The following is a 17,034-nucleotide window of genomic DNA, read 5'->3' as shown; positions in this document are numbered from 1 at the left end:
CAGGCTGTCGTTCCCTCTGCTGCGCGGGGGCGGCAATGCTGATGGAAACGGCAGTGGCTGTACCAGCCTGAGGGCTCCTCAAAGCCCAGCCTCAGGATATCTGCTTCGTGAGAAAGCCTCTGAGTTAAAAATGAATGAAAGTCACTTTTAGGATCATCTAAACAGCGGGATTTTTGCCGGTCTCCCCGCACCACGAATGCAGAGCATTTCTGCCTTCGCACGCTGGGGACCTGGCCTCTAGTGATGAGCTTGCCAATTAATATCAGGTAATTAACGCATTCACAAGGGCTGGTTGAATCCCAGCCTGGCATTTTGCAAGCTGTGCGTGTTTGGGGAGCGTCTCCGTCAGCCTTTTGAAGTTCTTAACGGTGAGCTCCCTGGCAATCAATGAGCCTGCGCAGAAAGCTGGTGCTGTGCCATCAGAGCAAACATGCCCCAAGAAGCAAACATATTAAGGATTAATTAAATACCAGGTTTTATTTAATTAAGCCTCTACTCGTAAGTCTGCAGAGGCAGGAATCTGGAGCTAGCGTCCAATCTTGCTTTCGCTTCTCTCCCATTTTTAGAAATGCATTTAAACGTGGCCGGTGCTGTTTAGAGCACGGCATTCAGCCGTTCTGCCTTCCCAGCGCCAGCGCAGGAACAGACGCGCGCCACGTCGTTAAAAGGTGCCTGATGGCACCCAGCGCTCCCGGGGTCAGGGTTCACTCCCCCCCCGCGCCCACGCTCGACACCCTCCCCGGGCAGCACTGGGAGCCCCCACCAGCACCCAAAGGCCTGGAGCCTACGGGGATGGCAAGGGCCAGCCCGGAACACGCGAGCAGCTCGCCCTCCCGCTCTCCTTCCATCCTCCTGGCATTTTTTTAAAGAAAAACTTGTCGCTCCCGTTACCCGGTTACCTGCAGCGAGAAAGGCACGGCGGCCTGCCGCATCGCTGCGGGGGGGTAGAGCTAGGACCAGGAAATGCCAAGGCCGGCGAATGAGATCCTGTTCAAGGTCGTGGTACGCTCCCTCGCCTTCCGCACAGCCGTCCGTGTCAGCGCGGGAGCACATGCAGACGTGAAAAAATCCCCACCACGTCCTGGCTCGGGGCTGCCCCACGCCCAGAAGCTGCCCTCCCGCGCCGCCCCACGGACTGGCTGGACTGAGAAGGGCAAGAGGTGCAGTCGGGGAAGGCAAGGACAGATGAAAACAAGCACTGAAAGAGGGCAAAAAGGAGATGAGGTGACAGCGGGGACCCTGGGAGAGGAGGGACTCAACAAGAGCAAAGACTGGCTCTGAAAACCAGGAGCGATGTGCAAATACAGATCTCCTCCAAAACGCAGTTCTAACGTCATCCCTCCGGCTGCTGGGGATCCCGCTGCGCGTGCTCCTCACCTGGCTGCCTCCACGCCTCCGGGACCCGGCCCGGGCTGGCTCCGGCGCTGGAAGGGGACTGGGTGCGTGCGGCACCGCTCGCTCCGTGCCCTGGGTCCCGCTGCGGAGCAGGGCTGGGCTGTGGCGCAGCGTGTGCTGGCCCAGCGCTGTGGTGCGGGCCTGTCCCAGCACTTCTCCAACCCCCCCTGGTTCATTAGCACGGCACTCTGACCTCCCGCTCCGGCCCAGCTCCCTTCGGCTCCCCCGTCCCGCACACTGGGATTCTCAGGGTCTTGGTAGAACCTGGCCCTGGCCCCAGAGGAGCCACTTGGCTGGTGAGCGGCTGGAGCAGCCCCGCGTGCTGGCATGGCCACGGCGCAGCTGGTGACGCTGGCATAACCGGGGGCTGGACGCAGGGCCGGGAGCCTCTCGCCGTTCCCCGGGGGATGCAGGAGCAGCTCTGCCCCAGAGCGTCTGCCCTGCCAGAGGCCGGGACTAACGGGACGCTGAGGAGCAGCTCGCCCTGCCCGCGTGCGGCTCCTGGCCGACCTCCGCCCAGCGCGGCAGCGACGGCGCTCTCCTTGGAGGTGTTTCAGAAAGGAGACGCCGGGGCAAGCCACACAGGACCCCCAGCACTGCGGGGAGCCTGGGATCACCCATGCGGGCAGAGACCCGGAGCTCTGCCGAACTGCGGCAGAAACAAGGGAAGCTGCTCCGCAGCACGCAATAAACCCAACGGCCGCGGCAGCACAGAAATAGCTTGGTGCAGATTAACTTCACTGAATTACTGTTTCATTAACGGCACCGGTGAGCATTTACCAACACGCACTCAGTAATGAGAGGAGCTTTTTCCAGACCAGAGTTGTCACAGGACCATGCTGCCGTGGCTTTGAGTGCTCACTAAAGATTAGTAGCAGTTTTTCTAGCAAGAGGGAGGGAGGAGGGAAGCAGAGCACCCACATTCTGTGGGTAGGAGAGGTTTTATCCCAGGACGCCTCGAGCCTCATCCCAGCGAGGCAGCACGGATCCCACTGGGCTCGGCAGCTCCGACAACCCCAGAGCTCTCGGGAGTCAGCGCTACCTCTTTGGGGTCCACCCCGTTTGCTGTTTTACCAGGCACTGCGCAGCCGTGAAGAACAACCCGGATTTTATCGATTTGAAGATACGTTAACCATAGAGAATAGAGCTTTAATTTTTCTTTCTGAACAACAATAAAGAACAGTTTACATAAAAAACAAAAAGCATGGATAAAATAATATAAAACAGATATTGCACCACAGCGTGGAATTCAAATAATCTAAGAACATTAGCAGCACTTCTACAAAGATATTAAAAGCTGTAGTGCTCATCAAGCTCGGGTAGAGCGACTCCCAGAGACCAAAATGGCATCCAACATAGAAAAGCAGCAATCGGTGTAGGGCAACGTAGAAGTCTACCGCCGGTACATCAGATACATTCATAACCCTGCGCCGAGAAGTGATCCCTCGTCCCACCGAGCCTGGGGTGGTGCCCGTCCCTCCACGATGCTGCCGCGGGGCGACAGCCCAGCCGCACGCGCTGGCCCTGCCGAGCTCTCCAGAACACACCTCAGCGCCGGGGAAGTGACAATCACGGGTCTAGGGTTACATCCCACCTGGGTTTTCAACAAAGGTTTTCATTAATTCTGTTTGTGAGCAGCAGCTTTCTCCTTCCCTGGCTCCTGGGGGTTACTCTTTAAGAAGAGACTGAATTTCTGAGAATTTAAGTAGATCTTCTTAGGTAGCCATGAAAATGAAATTTTTACTGTCTCACTATCCAGCAGGAGGATTTTCAATTCTTTATCTTCCCTCGCAGTGAAGCTACACCAACTCTTAAAACTTCCATGTACTTTTTGAGATCTTGTGCATAGTTTAAATTTTAGCATTGATTTTTTTTATTTTTTTTTTTTTTTTTTTTAAGAAAAAAGGACAAATGGTGCTTTTTACTCCCTACAAAAAAGTTGCTGAAAGGTGACCTTCCTCCTCCTGGCCATCTCCCACTCCAGCAGCACTCAGTGCCCGTCCCCTCCAAGGGCACGGGTGACGGCCGCTCTCGCTGGGCAGAGGAAAGCGGGGGCTTCTGCGGGCGACCTGAGCGACTCGGCAGGGCCAGGGGGACCGCCTGCTCCGGACACGGCTGTGCTGCGGGACTGGCCCAGCCGCCGGAGCCCCGGCAGCCACGGCTCCAGCTGTGCCAGCGACTCGGGAGCCGTCGCGCCCAGCCGTGGACCAGAGCTGCCACCCGCTCAGGCTCCGTGTGCAAAATCAATATTAAAAAAGAAGTGATTAAACTACTGAATGAGAATTTAAGGTTGAAGATGCTTGTCACTACTCCAAAATCAGACACATATTCAAAGACTGCTATGGCTATTCCAACAGCATACATTCTCCAGGAAATTCAGGATTTGGACAAAGTTTAGAGGGAAACCAAGCGCTCCAAGCTGTACAAAGGAACAGCTACGGCACCAAAACAACCTGAACTCTGGCCCACGCTGCCACCATAAAGCATAAACGCGGTGAGTGAGCGTCACTGGGGACCAGAAAGACTTCAGATGCCTTCATCTGCGAGATGTCCTTACCTCAGGCAGGCAACAAGGACACCAACCTTGAGCGCAGATCGCGGGAGTGCCTGGAACAGTCAGCAAGAGTAAGCGGCATTTAATCTGCTCCAGAGCATCTGCAAACTTTTGTAAGAATTTCTGAGACGTGGTTCTGGTAAGAGTTACACCCCTTCCCTACTGCTAGAGAATTGTCACTTCCTCTGTGAGTTGTGCTCTTTCACAATCTATTTGTGCTCACGCGACATTAAAACACTGAAAATGTGCCCAGAGCTGCGCGGTACTACTGGGAATTCCCAAACGGAGTGGAAAACCTTGGACAGAGGTTTTGATGCAATGACAATCATTGTGGCCCCATGGGTGAAGGGGCTCGGAGGCTACCACTAGCTGAACACCAATGCCACAGGAGAGAGCAGCAGTTGAAGATACCGTAAGATATTTTTATGGGCAAACTTACATGATGAGAATCCTGAAACTGGTTCCGTACCTGTCTGGAGCGCTGTTTGCCACAGTGGCTCCCAGTGCAGAGAATTAGCCAGCTGCTCAGAGTAAATGGGAAAAGAAAGGAAATCTAGCCAGGCAGATTAAAATAAGTAACCAAATACACAAAGAAGAAAGAATAAGAAGAATCTCATCCCATAAATTGCTCCTGGCCACAAGGCTTGTGCCTGCAAGGTGGGATTTTGGGATGGGCTCAGCCTGGCCACGAATGGGTTCCCAGCAGAACTGCGATTCCGAGCTACCGCAGCACCAACGGTCACTCCTCTTGACCCGTTTTTTACTTATCAGTGACGATGGTTGATACCTGCGTTTCTGCTGCTGACTCTCATTACAAGAAAAGATGCACTGGGATATGTTAAGGGATGTCCAAATGTAAGAGGCTGGATGAGAGCAGAACAGGGTGGCAGCAAGAAGTTCCCACGCAAAAACCCTCTCAGTCTTCATGAAAAGTGTTAACAGCAAAGCAGGTCAGAGACTCAGCACAGGAAGAGAAAACCTCCTGTAAAAACCTCACATTTAGACAACTTCTAAAGTGTTTACACGAGTTAATGCTAGCAGAGACGGGCACCAAGAGTTATTTGGTAGGGTGCACCAGCAGAAAGCTCAAAGGCAGGAAGCGAATCCATTAGTGACTCCCTCGGGGAGCACGGGGCCAGGGCACGAGCGTTGGCTGTGCTCACACACATGGAGATTACCTGCGAGCTGACCAGCTCTAAGGAAAGATAAAAGTGAAATCCCTGCACATCTGCGGATGCCCGGCGCGGGTGCAAGGCGAGCTGAACAGCTCAGCCCACGGAGTTCGTCCCTCAGGCTCAGCCCCGGAGCGACCCGGAGCGGGGAGCGTGGGCTGGCGGCAGGCGGGTGCACACCTCGCTGCGCCCGAGGGAAGGAGGCAGCAGCTTGCGTCCCTGGCCCCACTGAGAGAACGACAGCAAGCTCAGGACAGTCCCAGGCCTGGAGTGCCAGGGCACGGGGTGGATTGCAGCCGCAGGGCGCTGCCGGGATGAGACATTCCTCTCCCTGCGGAGCCAGAGAAGATGACTGTATATGGGCAAGCGTTCCCCGGAGACAGGCTTCTCCCTGCGCGGTAAACACGCGATCCTCCAGCTGCGCAGCCAGGAGAGATCCGTGCCGCCCCCAGAGCCCCGGGGATTCGCGCTGTGGGAAACCCAGGACAAGGCTTTTGTCTCAGGGCAGTCTGGCAGAGGGGCAGAGCCAGGCAGGAGAGGGCCTACGAACAGCTGCACAACAAAAACCTTTGCTTAAATTTTAGTAGCTTTTAACCGTCGAACAGATCTGGGGGTCAGGCTCCTGGGGTTGCATTGCAGCCCACGCCGAGCCTCAACCCTGCAACGGTTCGTACCCCAGCCAAGCCCGGGGCAGGCGCAGAACCCTGCACGGCCCAACCAGAGGTCTGCTCCTGCGGGCTCTGCTCAGCACCATCGCTGCAACAGAGCTTTTTTAATTATTATTTTCTCCTCCTTTTTTTTCCTTTTTTCCAGTTTTAAAGTCAGAATTAAAATCAAGCCAGGCCGAGGTCAGGACGGCGGCTTTGCTCTGAGCTTCCTGTTGCCGTACCAGAACAACTCTCCCGGCGCAGGGACAGCGACAGTCTGGCACATCATGGAGCAGGTGCTATAAAAACCACACAGTTCTTTGAAGCAAAAGATTTCTTCTCCCCACCTCAAAAAAATAACCCACCTAATTCACATATTTTCTCTCTATACTGTATATATATATATATATATAATATATAGACACAATTCTCTGGTAAACATGTACAAGATATTGTAAAGAACATTGCAAAGATATATCTGCATTTGCGTAACAATGCACACTCGCACACTTCAGTACACGAGGACACACAGTAATGTACAATCCATAAATAAATACTTTTTCCCCCAGAAAGTTATTCAAAAAACACTGCTATTGAGCGGCCCAAAGACACCCTCAGTTCGTACAGACAGCAAATACTGTGCAGAATTTCTTGGCTGTTTCTGTTTAAAAACCAAGAAAAGAAAACCAGAAGCTTGCAAGAGAAAGTGTCAGCGATGTTGCTTGATAGGACTGGATTTCAGTTGTTGACCTATTGGTTCTCGTCCCCCAGGAAGGGAAGGACAGAGCCCTTCCCCTTGGGAGGGGGTGACGCGGGCAGCCCCTTACCTGTCCTGGGACCCAGAGGGAGCAGGAACAGGCTGGCAGGGAGGGCACGAGCCGTTCGCTGTGCTGTGTGGAAAGACGTAGGGTTCACACACCAACGGGCAGATCTGAAGCTCAAACGCCTTCGTTTCCTGGGCTACTGCAGGCCAAGCACGCTTTGGAGATTTAATGCAGAAAATGGCTTCAAAGAACTTCCTCGATTGTTGGTACAGGTTTGCTTGTTGGGATTAGGAGAAATGAGCGGCTCCCCATTGCTCTCGCCCCCCGCTGCAGTCCTCTTCCCCAAAGGGTTCAGGACGCACCACCGTTCCCTGGTTTTTCCAGCTGCAGCCTCTGTGTCCCAGTACTGCAGAAGGACTAGCCGATTTGCTCAGAAACTGCAAACCGCTTCACCACACCGCAGACCTTTTCTGAAGCAGCAGTTTTCCTTTCTGCAGATTTACATCTGTTTTTTTCTGCAAGCAACATCTGACACGCCACAAGAGAATACAGAACACAGTCAGCACAGACAGATGTTCCACAGACGAAGGGAAGGGCCCCTTTTCCCTTCTGGTGAGCAGCACTCCGACAGCAAGGGAAGAGCAGGGCCCTACCTCGCAGAGGGGAGGAGGAGAGCACACACACACCACACACTGCATGGAGGGGGAACGCACATTTTTGCAGCAAAACTTGAAATTACTCTTAGAGAGAGCTACAACCCAGCGTCTTCCCTGCTGCTGCAAGCACACACGTCCATGGCAGCCTTCTGTGGCCATGAGAAAGCCCTCCCTGGCTGAACCAGACCTACCTACAACCTACACCTCTCCTTTCCCTTTATTGTTTTTACCTGAGTTGAAGAATGAACCCAAACCCTCCGCAGTGCAGCCTTAGGATGACACAGCAGCTCAGCTCTCACGCTGGTAGTGCTGGAGAGGCACTTCATGCAGCGCGCTCCAGTGCTGCAACGCCGGAGAGCCACTGCAGGAAAAGCGGCCACAGAAGTGCATCTTCCAAAAGCAAAGACCGCTCAGGGACCCTGGGCTATTTTCCTCTTCACAGGGATGTGGAAGAAGCCCACCCAGACCTAACCAGAGGCTTTCAATGGACTTAGGGGGCTTTGCAGCCAGCCCCAGAAGCACACAGAAAACCTGCAGGCACCAAGGGGATTGTTTGCACTGTCTAGCTTTGAGCAGCTGGTCTTTTTTAGTTCAGAGAGGAAGAGACAGGCCCCTTCAGAGGGAAAGTCAGGACAGTCACTGAAGCCGGGAGCTCTGACTTGCCTTCTGAGGAACCCACTCCTGACAGGGGTTGCAGAGGAACGACACGGAGACCAGGCTCCTAACACGAACAGCTAGAGTAAGGCAGGTATGAAAACCTCAAGTCCAGAGTTCCCAGAGGAGGTCAGGACCAGATTTTCCAGTGTTCAGAGAGCATTACGGAGGCTGGATTTTGAAAGAAAAACCCAGTGTTGAATTTGGAGCTCTTCTGAAATTCCACCTAGAGAAGAAACTCTTGTGTGCTCAGATTCTGTAGTAACAAACACTGTAAAAATCCCAGGGAGAGAACAGAGCCCTAAAAAAAAAAAAAAAATACTAAAGGGGATGCTATGCTTCAAGGGACAGGATCAAAAGAAGAGGAATTTCTGTGATCCAAATCCCTCTCTATTACTGGCAGAACCTCATAATGTCAGTAAGAAACCGAGTACTGGCAGCATCTCTGTCTTGCCCAGGCTTGCAGGGCTGGCTGGCTTCCCCGTGCCACAGGGTAACGGCTGTCCAAGGAAGCAGCTTTATTTCCTCGCAACAAAGGCTGCGGAGCCTGAGTCGGCCCCGAGGAGGGCTGGCAGCTCCGCTCTCCCAGACTCCGAGCTCTGCCCTGGGATGCTGGCAGCCGCCTCGGCAGTCGTGGTGGTAACCGCGTGTGCTGCCCTTCTGCCGCAGCAAGGCGAGGGAGCGACTGCCCGGGCCCTGCTTCCAAAGCAAGTCCTTAGCGATAAAATGCAGTTGTACAGTTCTTTGGTGAAGTCACTGAAGAAGGCTGCGGAGGCCTGGGCTGGGGCCCCCGGACCTAACACTGACACAGCACTTGGAGAGCTAAGGGTACTTCCAGCTTAGACAGCAGCACGTGTCCCACTACCTTATTTCCAGAGGTGTGGCACTTTGAGAAACAGGAGAAGGGGAGGAAGCATTGCAGGGCAGTCCCGGCTCTTTGTCTGGATGCCTCGTCTTCCCCACGTCCTTCATTTGTTCTCGATCAGAGTCTGGACTTTATAGACCAGGTCCCGAGCCAGCTTCAGGATCTGCTTGGTGTTGTGCCGCTCGGCCATTTCTGGAACACAGACAGAAGGAACGCACAAGGAGGCTAGACCCGAGCAGCCCCACGTCCCAGGGAGTCCCCCCGGCCTCACAGCTCTCTGCTTCCCAGCCGAGCTCCAGGAGGGAGCTGAGGCAGCGAATGCCTGCCCGAGTCCCCAGGCATCATCCCTCGCAGAGACACCCTCCTCAAGAGCCATCACTAAGCACCTCACCTCAGGATTACAGCCAGCAGGAAGCACGACCTACGCTCACAGCTCCCTTCAAGCTCAGCAAGGTGCCGAGGATGGCAGGTGGCTTCCCGCAGGCACCACCAGACCCCCTCAGAGCCTGACTGTTCAGGGGCAAGGGCTCTCTTTACCATCGTGTTCCAAGTATCAGCATCGCACAACCACACGCTGCTCTGTTTGTTTTAAGCATTTACCAGTACAGCCCAGACATGACTGTCTACAGTCAGATGTGCTGTCTACATCTCAGCAGCTGCCACGAACTCAGCCCAACAGAACACAAGCTGTACCGTTGAAAAACTTGATGATGTCTGTAAAATCCATGTTGTTCTCCAAGATTATGTCCCGGTACATCTCCACCAAAGCCAGGGCTATGAAGAGCACATAGTGTGCAGAGGAAACGTGCGCAGCTGCCCAGATGGTCTCCCAGACGGCGAACACGTCATCGTACACCAGCTCTGTTACAAGAGGAAAAGCCCAGCAGTTACCACACCAGCCACAGGTGAATTGTCCTCCTGACTCCCAGGGCTCACAGCAGCACTGGGAAGACACGCTGGGTGGCTGCTTCCCACAAGAACCTGTTCCAGTTGGAAGCAATAAGTCAGTCATTTGTAGAAACAAATATTCTGGCCTGCAGCAGGTGGCACAGGCTCCAGGACACAAACGCGGTGGAGGCTCACCAGCAGCTCTGGAACAACAGGTTCTGCACCTAGACAGAAAAGTCAGCCACAAATCTGCCAGCGAAAAGCAAAACAGGAACACAAGGTAAAGAATTAAGTTCAAACAGCTGAAGTTGCAGAGTGTATGAAGAAGCGTGGCAGCATGGCAGACCTCGCCTGCCCTCCCCGTTTGCTGGTCTCAGCTGCCTCCCTCCCAGCACACACCTCTCTTGAAGTCCAGGAGAAACCATCGGTAGCAGAAGTAGAAGTGAGTGTAATCACCATTCTGGTGCATCAGCTCGAAGAGCTCAGAGTCCAGAATCTGCCAAGAAAAGCAAAAGGAAACTCATCAGTGCATGCTGGAGGCACCAGCTCTTCCTCCATTTCCACCGCTCTCCTACCGCACCATCTTCACCCCAGCTTCTCCCTCCTTTGCAATCCTGGCCCTTGTTACTCCCAGGCTTCTTTAGAGCCCCCTTGCTCCCCCTCCTGCTTCCCACCACTGAGAGCTCCTCGCAGCCCCTCCGAGAGCCCCGTCCCAGAACAGCTTTCCCGCTCTGGTTTGAGATGCTGCCGTCCCTGTGCCCGGACCCCCCTACCTGGATCAGAGATCTCATGTTGGCAAAGTGGGTGTCCATGGCTCCTCCATGGGGGAAGTTCTGATTCATCCTCTTCATAAGCTCAGTGAAGCAGCTGAAAGCCAGAGCCTCTGTGCAGGGCAGAGAGACAGTCACTGCTCGGCTGCAGGACCCCTGCTGCATGTGCACCCGCGTCAACGCACCCTGCTCCATACACAGCCAGGAGCACGCAGCAGAGACTGGCCTGGGAAGGACAGCGCGCTGCAGAAGGTACACGCTGTCCCCAGGCTGGGTTTCTGGGAGCCAGAGAGCATTGAGGACAAACGGGATCCTGCCACCAGCTGCTCCACATCTCCGAGCACGGGACCCTCCCACTGCAAAGGGCCACCGCTCGCCCAGCAGATCCCCCCACGCGCTCCCACAAAAGCACGGGGAAAGCGGAGCAGAGCCACCCACTCACCGTCATCCAGGATGACCAGGAGAGGGGCCAGCAGGTCACACATCCCCTGCACGTAGCCAATCTCAATGTGCTGCCAGATGTAGCTGTGTGAGCGAGCAGAAGAGGTGGCCTGTGAGCCCTTCCTGCGCCATGCGTGAGCGCCACAGCCTGCCACCTCGCTTGCCCCTGCCCTGCCTCTATTCCTGCGACACTGGCATTTCCTACACGCTGCTGCCAACGCAGAGCAGCAGGCAGGGCAAATCAGACCTGTTTATTCTGTTACGCCTGTGCTCCGTGCACAGCCAGGCTGTAAATGATTAAGTCCCCGTGGTGACTTTCAGGTGAGCCGTGCACGGCACGGCCCCGGATCGACACCCGGCCGTGGCCGTGGGGGTGCTGATCCAGGGCTGTGCCATGGCACGGAAATCAGCGCGGGGAAAAGTGAAAGGAAAAAGCACAGCAAGGTGAGGTTGTTGGTCAAAGGGCAGAGATGGCTAGAGTCGGTTAATTTATCTCTCGCTCTCAACCCTTCCCCCTCAAGTCATCCTCTTGGCGCTCTCCGCACGGTATTGCCTGCTTCGCCTCCCTGGACCCAGCGTCCCGGGAAGCAACCAGCCCTGCAGAGATCTCTTCCCATATTTGGTAGCGAGGCAAAGCGCGTTCAGAAAGGACTCGGACCCACTGCTGGCACAAGGGAATAATCTTTTCCATCCCGCTCACTCGTTTTCCAAAATTCTGTATTGTAGGTCTCATCTCAGCAGAGATCTCCAACTCTGGCTGTCAAATAAAGTGACAGCTCTAATGAAATAGCGGCTTCTCCTCATATTTGCAAGATGAGTAATAATATTTTAGCCTTCGCTGTCCCTGAAGCAGCTGCAGCTGCTAAGCTGGAGCTGGTTCGAGTCGGTGAATGTCACACAGCAACCTCTTAGTCACAGGGACTAAACACAGAGAATCAGAAACACACCCCGCTATTGCTGTCCCCTGGGTTCTCGGGGAGGCAATAACTGTCGGTCGCCTCAGGCACTTCCTCATTAGCACGCCAGCTCTGCGGGCTGATCCTCATTAAAACATTTTCCAGACATATTCCAGAGAGCAGGTGGGCGGCACTGGGTTCAGGCCGCGAGGCAGCACGCCTGGGCAGCCGCAGGAGCCCTCTGCTTTGGCCAGCAACCCAGGCACACGGCAGTCACGGGGCAGAGCCGCCCTAGGCAGGACAGCTGGACGCCACGGTCTGGTAACCATTGGGCCCTCAGAGCTGGGACCCCAGTTCTGGGATGGTGAGGGGATTTAGGGGAGGAAGTCAAGGAGGCAGAAACAAAGTGTGAGGCTCCAGCCTCAAGGTGAACTCGGGGAAACCAGCCCCAGTGCCAGGAGCCTGCTCCCATCGCAGGGAGGGCTGGCAGGCCCCCACCGCACCCTCACCGCTCCCACCTGCACATGATGTTGCGGAGCTTCTCCAGGTTGGCAGGGGTGAAGTACCAGTAGTTGCGGTCACACCGCTGCACGTCCTTCTCAATGCGGTGCAGGTTCACCGTGTACATGTCCAGTAGCTCTGGCTGCCCAAAACAAAAGCAAAGTTGATTTGTTTTCAAACAGAAACCAAAAAGAAAGTTGCAAGGGCAACAAAACGACCGGACAAAGTTTGGGTGGGAGGTGGAGAGCCCCTGTACTCTGAACTGCAGGACCAGCCCAGGGCAAAGTGTGAGACACCCAGGAAGAAGCCCACTGAGTGAACACGTACATACTTACAGAGTAGGTGACACCCGTCGAGGAGACAGCAGATGCTTCACTGTGGGCCAGATCAGCTACCGCCAGAGAATCCAGTTGCGGGTACAAACTCTCCATCTCTGGCTCCTCAGAGAGGTTATCTTCACTTTCCACCAAGCTCTGCTTTTCAGCTTCGCTGTCTGCCCAGCTCTCTACCACAGTCAGGGCCACAACATCACGATCACGCAGGACCCTCGCCGAGCTCTCGCCCATGGGAACAAAGTCCACGCTTCCTCCTGTGGGAAATTCACCTTCCAGGCTGTCTTGGCCTGGCAGCTTCTCCTGCCGAGCACCATCCAGGTCCTGTGGGGCTGGCACGTCATGCCCACCGGCCTTTCCCTGAGAGCTGGCCGAGGATTTGTTGGTTTCCAGGGCACTGTCCTCATTGCTGAAGCTGCGCTCCGAGAATCCTGACGTGATGGAGAAGTTCTGGGAAGAGGGGTGGCCAGAATCAGGGGAACAAGTGCCGTTGGGAACAGTCCCATTAGGGATCTTGCTTTGTTTGCCATCTTCCAGCTGAGCATCTGCCTCAGTTTGTTCCACTTCGTCAACAGATTCAAACACCTGCACCACACAGGCAGAGAGCCACATGAGCACCAGCAAAACCCTGCGTTCAGCAAACTGCTGGGAACACGGGCACGATGTCCCCACGAGCTGTGTTCAGCAGTTTAACCGCTGGATGCAGTTCCTGGGGACATAATGCCCATGTTCCCATCAGCGGGAAGGAGGAACATCTGCTCTGGATGTGCAGGGCTCATAGAAGCAACCAGTGGAAGAAAGCTCAGAGGACCTGAGGGCATTTTAACTTATAGTGCTGTGCCTGGCTGTGGCTCCACGTCTTCGCTATAGCGAGAGACACCTTCAGCCTCAGCATCTAGCTCTCTGTCCCATTTTAACCAGACTCTTGGAGGAATTTCTGGGCACAGTCCTCAGCTTTTAGGCTCTCCTGCCTGGACTTGGCAGGTCAGTGCTTGGTCATTTGCACGACTCGGAGCCCACAGTCCCTGCTCCGAAGGACTGCGCTTTCCTCAGCATAATACATTGGGCAGAACAGAATTTAAACAGGTTGGCTGAACACATGGTTACCAACACACGGAGCCGCCAAGGGCCCTCAAAGTGTGAAGGCTACGTGGGGGCTGGTCGTTCAGGCCTGGGCAGAGCAGGCTGGTGAATATTAAACAGCGCCAAGCAGTGCGCGGTTCTGACCGTAGTGGCTCCAGAGGCAGGTTTGAGTCATCTACCTCCTCCAACTACCGCCTCTGTTTGCCAGAAATCATTACGGTTATCGACGAGCGATCAGCCCAAGCTAGGGCAGAGCGCCAGACGCTGCTGGGTGGTCGGTGTCTGAACGAGCAAGAGGCAACACAGCGCCGCCGCTCACCTGCGTGCTGGAGCTGGAGTCGCTCTGCAGCCGGGCGTGATTCTGTCGGCCAGAGCTGCAGCTCTGCGAAGACTGCAAGAGAGAGGGAAAAGGCCAGTGAAAAGGCAGAGCATGGTGTCTGGGTGGGGGAAGGCTCACGCACACTCTCAGAGGTGCATGTAACAAACAAGCAGAAAATGCATCCAATAAATGCTCATATTTGACCCATGAAAGACGTTCACATTCCATCAGCTCTGCTGTGCAGATCTATCATGCAGCACAGCACCCTTGCCTCAGCCTGCCACTGACATTTACTGCTGGAGAAGATGACAAAAAACAAAGTCCTGGGCCAATCCAGTTGTTCAAACGCTGTACGTTTGGGCCTGAAAGGAACTGCTTTCTTCTGGCCTTCACAGCGGTCACGCTGTCTCCCTGGAGTGCAAATTTCTACAAATCTCTGTCCTAATTTGGCAGCAATGAGACTCACTCCATCTTAGTTTACATAAACGATGAAGTCACACGCTATAAAACAATCCCTCCAAGCACATTAATGTTTTTTTCCTTTTCTTAAAGGACAAACATTGATGTTTCAAGCCAGATTCAGTCGAAGCAGCCCCTCTAAAAGTCAACAGCACCCTTCTCTGGCTTCCAGCTGAAGCACAGACAGAAGTGTCGGGCTTTGCAGCGACCAGTTCGGTGCTCTGCCTCACAGATTCCCTCTGAGCAACGAATCTTCACTGAAGAGCAAGCCTTCCCCGTTGTGTGAGCCGCCCCTGCGCCAGGCTCCTCGCAGCGCAGGAGCCTGTGGCTGCTCACGCTGCACGCAAGTCGGGATGTAATGACATCACACACAAACAATAGCATTTTAAGAAAACACGGCGCTTTGAGAAGGGCAGCTGGAGCTGTCCCCACCCCAGCATTGTGGTGTTTGCAGGGCAGGGCTCCGATGGCGAGAGGAAGGCCGACACTTTTCCTCCATTACCATGGGAGCATTTTGTAACAGGAAATCTGAGGTTAAGATGGGAAAAGGGTGAACCTTTGCATGTATTAACTCTGCCACTCCCCTCCTAGCGCATGTTCCCACGACAGGCAGACGTGGATACAAAAAAAGAACCACAGTGGAGATGCTGTGGGGATGGGAATGATTCACAGGCTCCGGCAACGCCGACCGCGCAGCCCCCCTCTGCTCGTGCCCTGCGAGAGCTGCGTCACCCAGCTCTCGCACACAGACCCCGGCTGGGCAGAGGTCAGGGAGGGAGGAACCGTGCCTCCATGCCCCCTGCAGCAAAGGCTGACACGGAGCTGGGGGGGCACAGCCCTCCTCGAGCCCCCACAGCCTCACCTCGTTGCTGATCGTCGAGTCCCTGTGCATCATCCTCTGAATGTGGGAATCCAGGCTGGCCCCGGAGGAGCATTTGGCCAGGGCTGCTGCGTGCGACTCCTTCTCCCGCTGCCGGACGATGGCCTCGCAGCCCAGCCACTCTGCCATGGTGTGCTCGTAGCAGGTGCGCATCTGCTCGTCAGCCTGCAGCGTTTGGAGACAGAGGGTCTTTGAACGGACACCCCCGGAACAGCCCAGAAAGCAGTGCCTCCTCCATCCCCAAACAGCCCTGTGCAGACAAGTTCAGCGCATGCTTGCGTTAACTATGGCTAGATGGAACATAACTCATCGCCAGCACAGTGACAGCCAGAGCCTGACCCACAAAACCTCGCAAAAATTAGGACGGAAAAGTGACCACCCAGGCCCCTCCTCTCTTCCAGAGGTGCGCAGGGCACCGAACATCAGCAGCCAGCACCTGCACAGGGGAGCATTGAGCTTGGTGCTATCAATTCCTGCTTATCTGAGTCTCTCTCTCACCTCCCATCTACAGCCACGGTACAGAGGGGACACAACGCCCCGTGGGTTCACAGGGTGGGCTCTGACACGCAGACCCTTCGAGCTGTGAAATACCCAGGGCACACCAGTGCAACACACCAGGCTGCTCAGCTGGCAGCACACCCACACCAACCTCTTTCCTCTCTGCCTCCGTCATCCCAAACTGGTAATGGCCCAAAAGGAAGGGCCAGACAGCCCTCCTGATCTCGTGCTGGATCCCGCCATAGTAGATCAGCCGCAGCAGCTCCTGGTCCTCGTAACTCTGCGGAAAGAGCTCCGAGTCAGCGCACAATCACAGCCAGGACCACAGCCCATCAGCTGGCAGATGTGGGGGCAGCCCCAGCCCAGCCATGCTGCCTTTCAGCACCCAGAGTGCTGCCCAGATGCTGACCACCTGCAAACTCGCTGCCCGTCCATTGCAGGTGCTCTCTCAGATGTCTGCTTGTGCTCAAGTACAGCCAGAGGCCCCTGCGGATGGACATTTTGGGAAACGCTGGCCCACCACAGCCAGAAAGTTGGCCCACCAAAGTCACTGCTGTGCCTCTGAGCCCTGCAGCACATCAGGACTGCGGCACTGGGCACAGCTCTCCAGCTATCCTGTCGTAACAACGTGCTGGGACCCCCTCAAGACTACAGTACTCGGGGTGACAGACACTGTTGCAGATAGACCCCGGACAGAAACGTGCTAAGGAGAGCAGCCTTGTTCCCTGGCTTCCACATAATGAGGATTAGGGGCCCCAGGCTCTGTGCAGCCTGGAGCAGGCTGTCTGACTTCTCGGGGAACTTCTGAATTTGCTTCACCCTACCATGCTACGACCACCTAAGCGACACTGCCCTGGATGTCCCACGCCCACCACAACCGGCTGTCCCAAGAGTACCGGCCCTACCGTGCTGTCCTGCAGGTATCTCTGCCATATGTCCACGGTCAGCCCCGAGCTGGCATTGCAGGGCACATCAGGAGACACGATGTTGTGGTTAACCAGCGCAGACAGGTGGGTTCGCACTGTGGAGAGGTGTCTGCAGTAGGCCAGCCCTGCATCAGGCAAAGGAAACATTCAGCCAGGGAACTCAGGGAGCCATGAGGATGAAGTGCAGGAGAGAGCTCTGACAAATCTGGTCCCTGAAGGAGACCCTCTGAAGCCACAACCAGCCTAAGCAGCAAAGCAGGGAATCTACTGGGACAGGTCAGTATCTCATGGTCTTGTACCACCAGTACTGCTGCTCACTGGGCTGAAGTTCAAG

General features: G+C 55.1%; 1 protein-coding gene across 3 annotated transcripts in view; it reads right to left on the bottom strand.

Moving 5' to 3' along the window:
• Window positions 1-2,511: 2,511 nt before the first annotated feature.
• SGSM1 (small G protein signaling modulator 1) overlaps window positions 2,512-17,034 on the bottom strand; it is a 41,767-nt gene continuing 27,244 nt past the window's right edge. For 2 of the 3 annotated variants that reach the window (XM_086761387.1, XM_086761389.1), the window contains exons 16-26: window positions 16,680-16,825; window positions 15,926-16,054; window positions 15,259-15,441; window positions 13,938-14,009; window positions 12,539-13,120; window positions 12,221-12,345; window positions 10,808-10,890; window positions 10,369-10,478; window positions 9,995-10,091; window positions 9,401-9,568; window positions 2,512-8,899 (exon numbers count right to left, since the gene is read on the bottom strand). In XM_086761387.1, coding sequence (XP_086617513.1) covers window positions 8,811-8,899; window positions 9,401-9,568; window positions 9,995-10,091; window positions 10,369-10,478; window positions 10,808-10,890; window positions 12,221-12,345; window positions 12,539-13,120; window positions 13,938-14,009; window positions 15,259-15,441; window positions 15,926-16,054; window positions 16,680-16,825 — 1,784 coding nt within the window. In that variant the 3' untranslated portion in view covers window positions 2,512-8,810. The remainder of the gene's footprint in view (window positions 8,900-9,400; window positions 9,569-9,994; window positions 10,092-10,368; window positions 10,479-10,807; window positions 10,891-12,220; window positions 12,346-12,538; window positions 13,121-13,937; window positions 14,010-15,258; window positions 15,442-15,925; window positions 16,055-16,679; window positions 16,826-17,034) is intronic. The other variant, XM_086761390.1, reaches the window with a different exon arrangement.

Source organism: Chlamydotis macqueenii, chromosome 17 (assembly GCF_036417535.1).
Source record: "Chlamydotis macqueenii isolate bChlMac1 chromosome 17, bChlMac1.mat, whole genome shotgun sequence".
Lineage (NCBI taxonomy): Eukaryota > Metazoa > Chordata > Aves > Otidiformes > Otididae > Chlamydotis > Chlamydotis macqueenii.
Note: the sequence above shows the minus strand (reverse complement) of the source record. Positions and strands in the feature narration are given on the sequence as shown.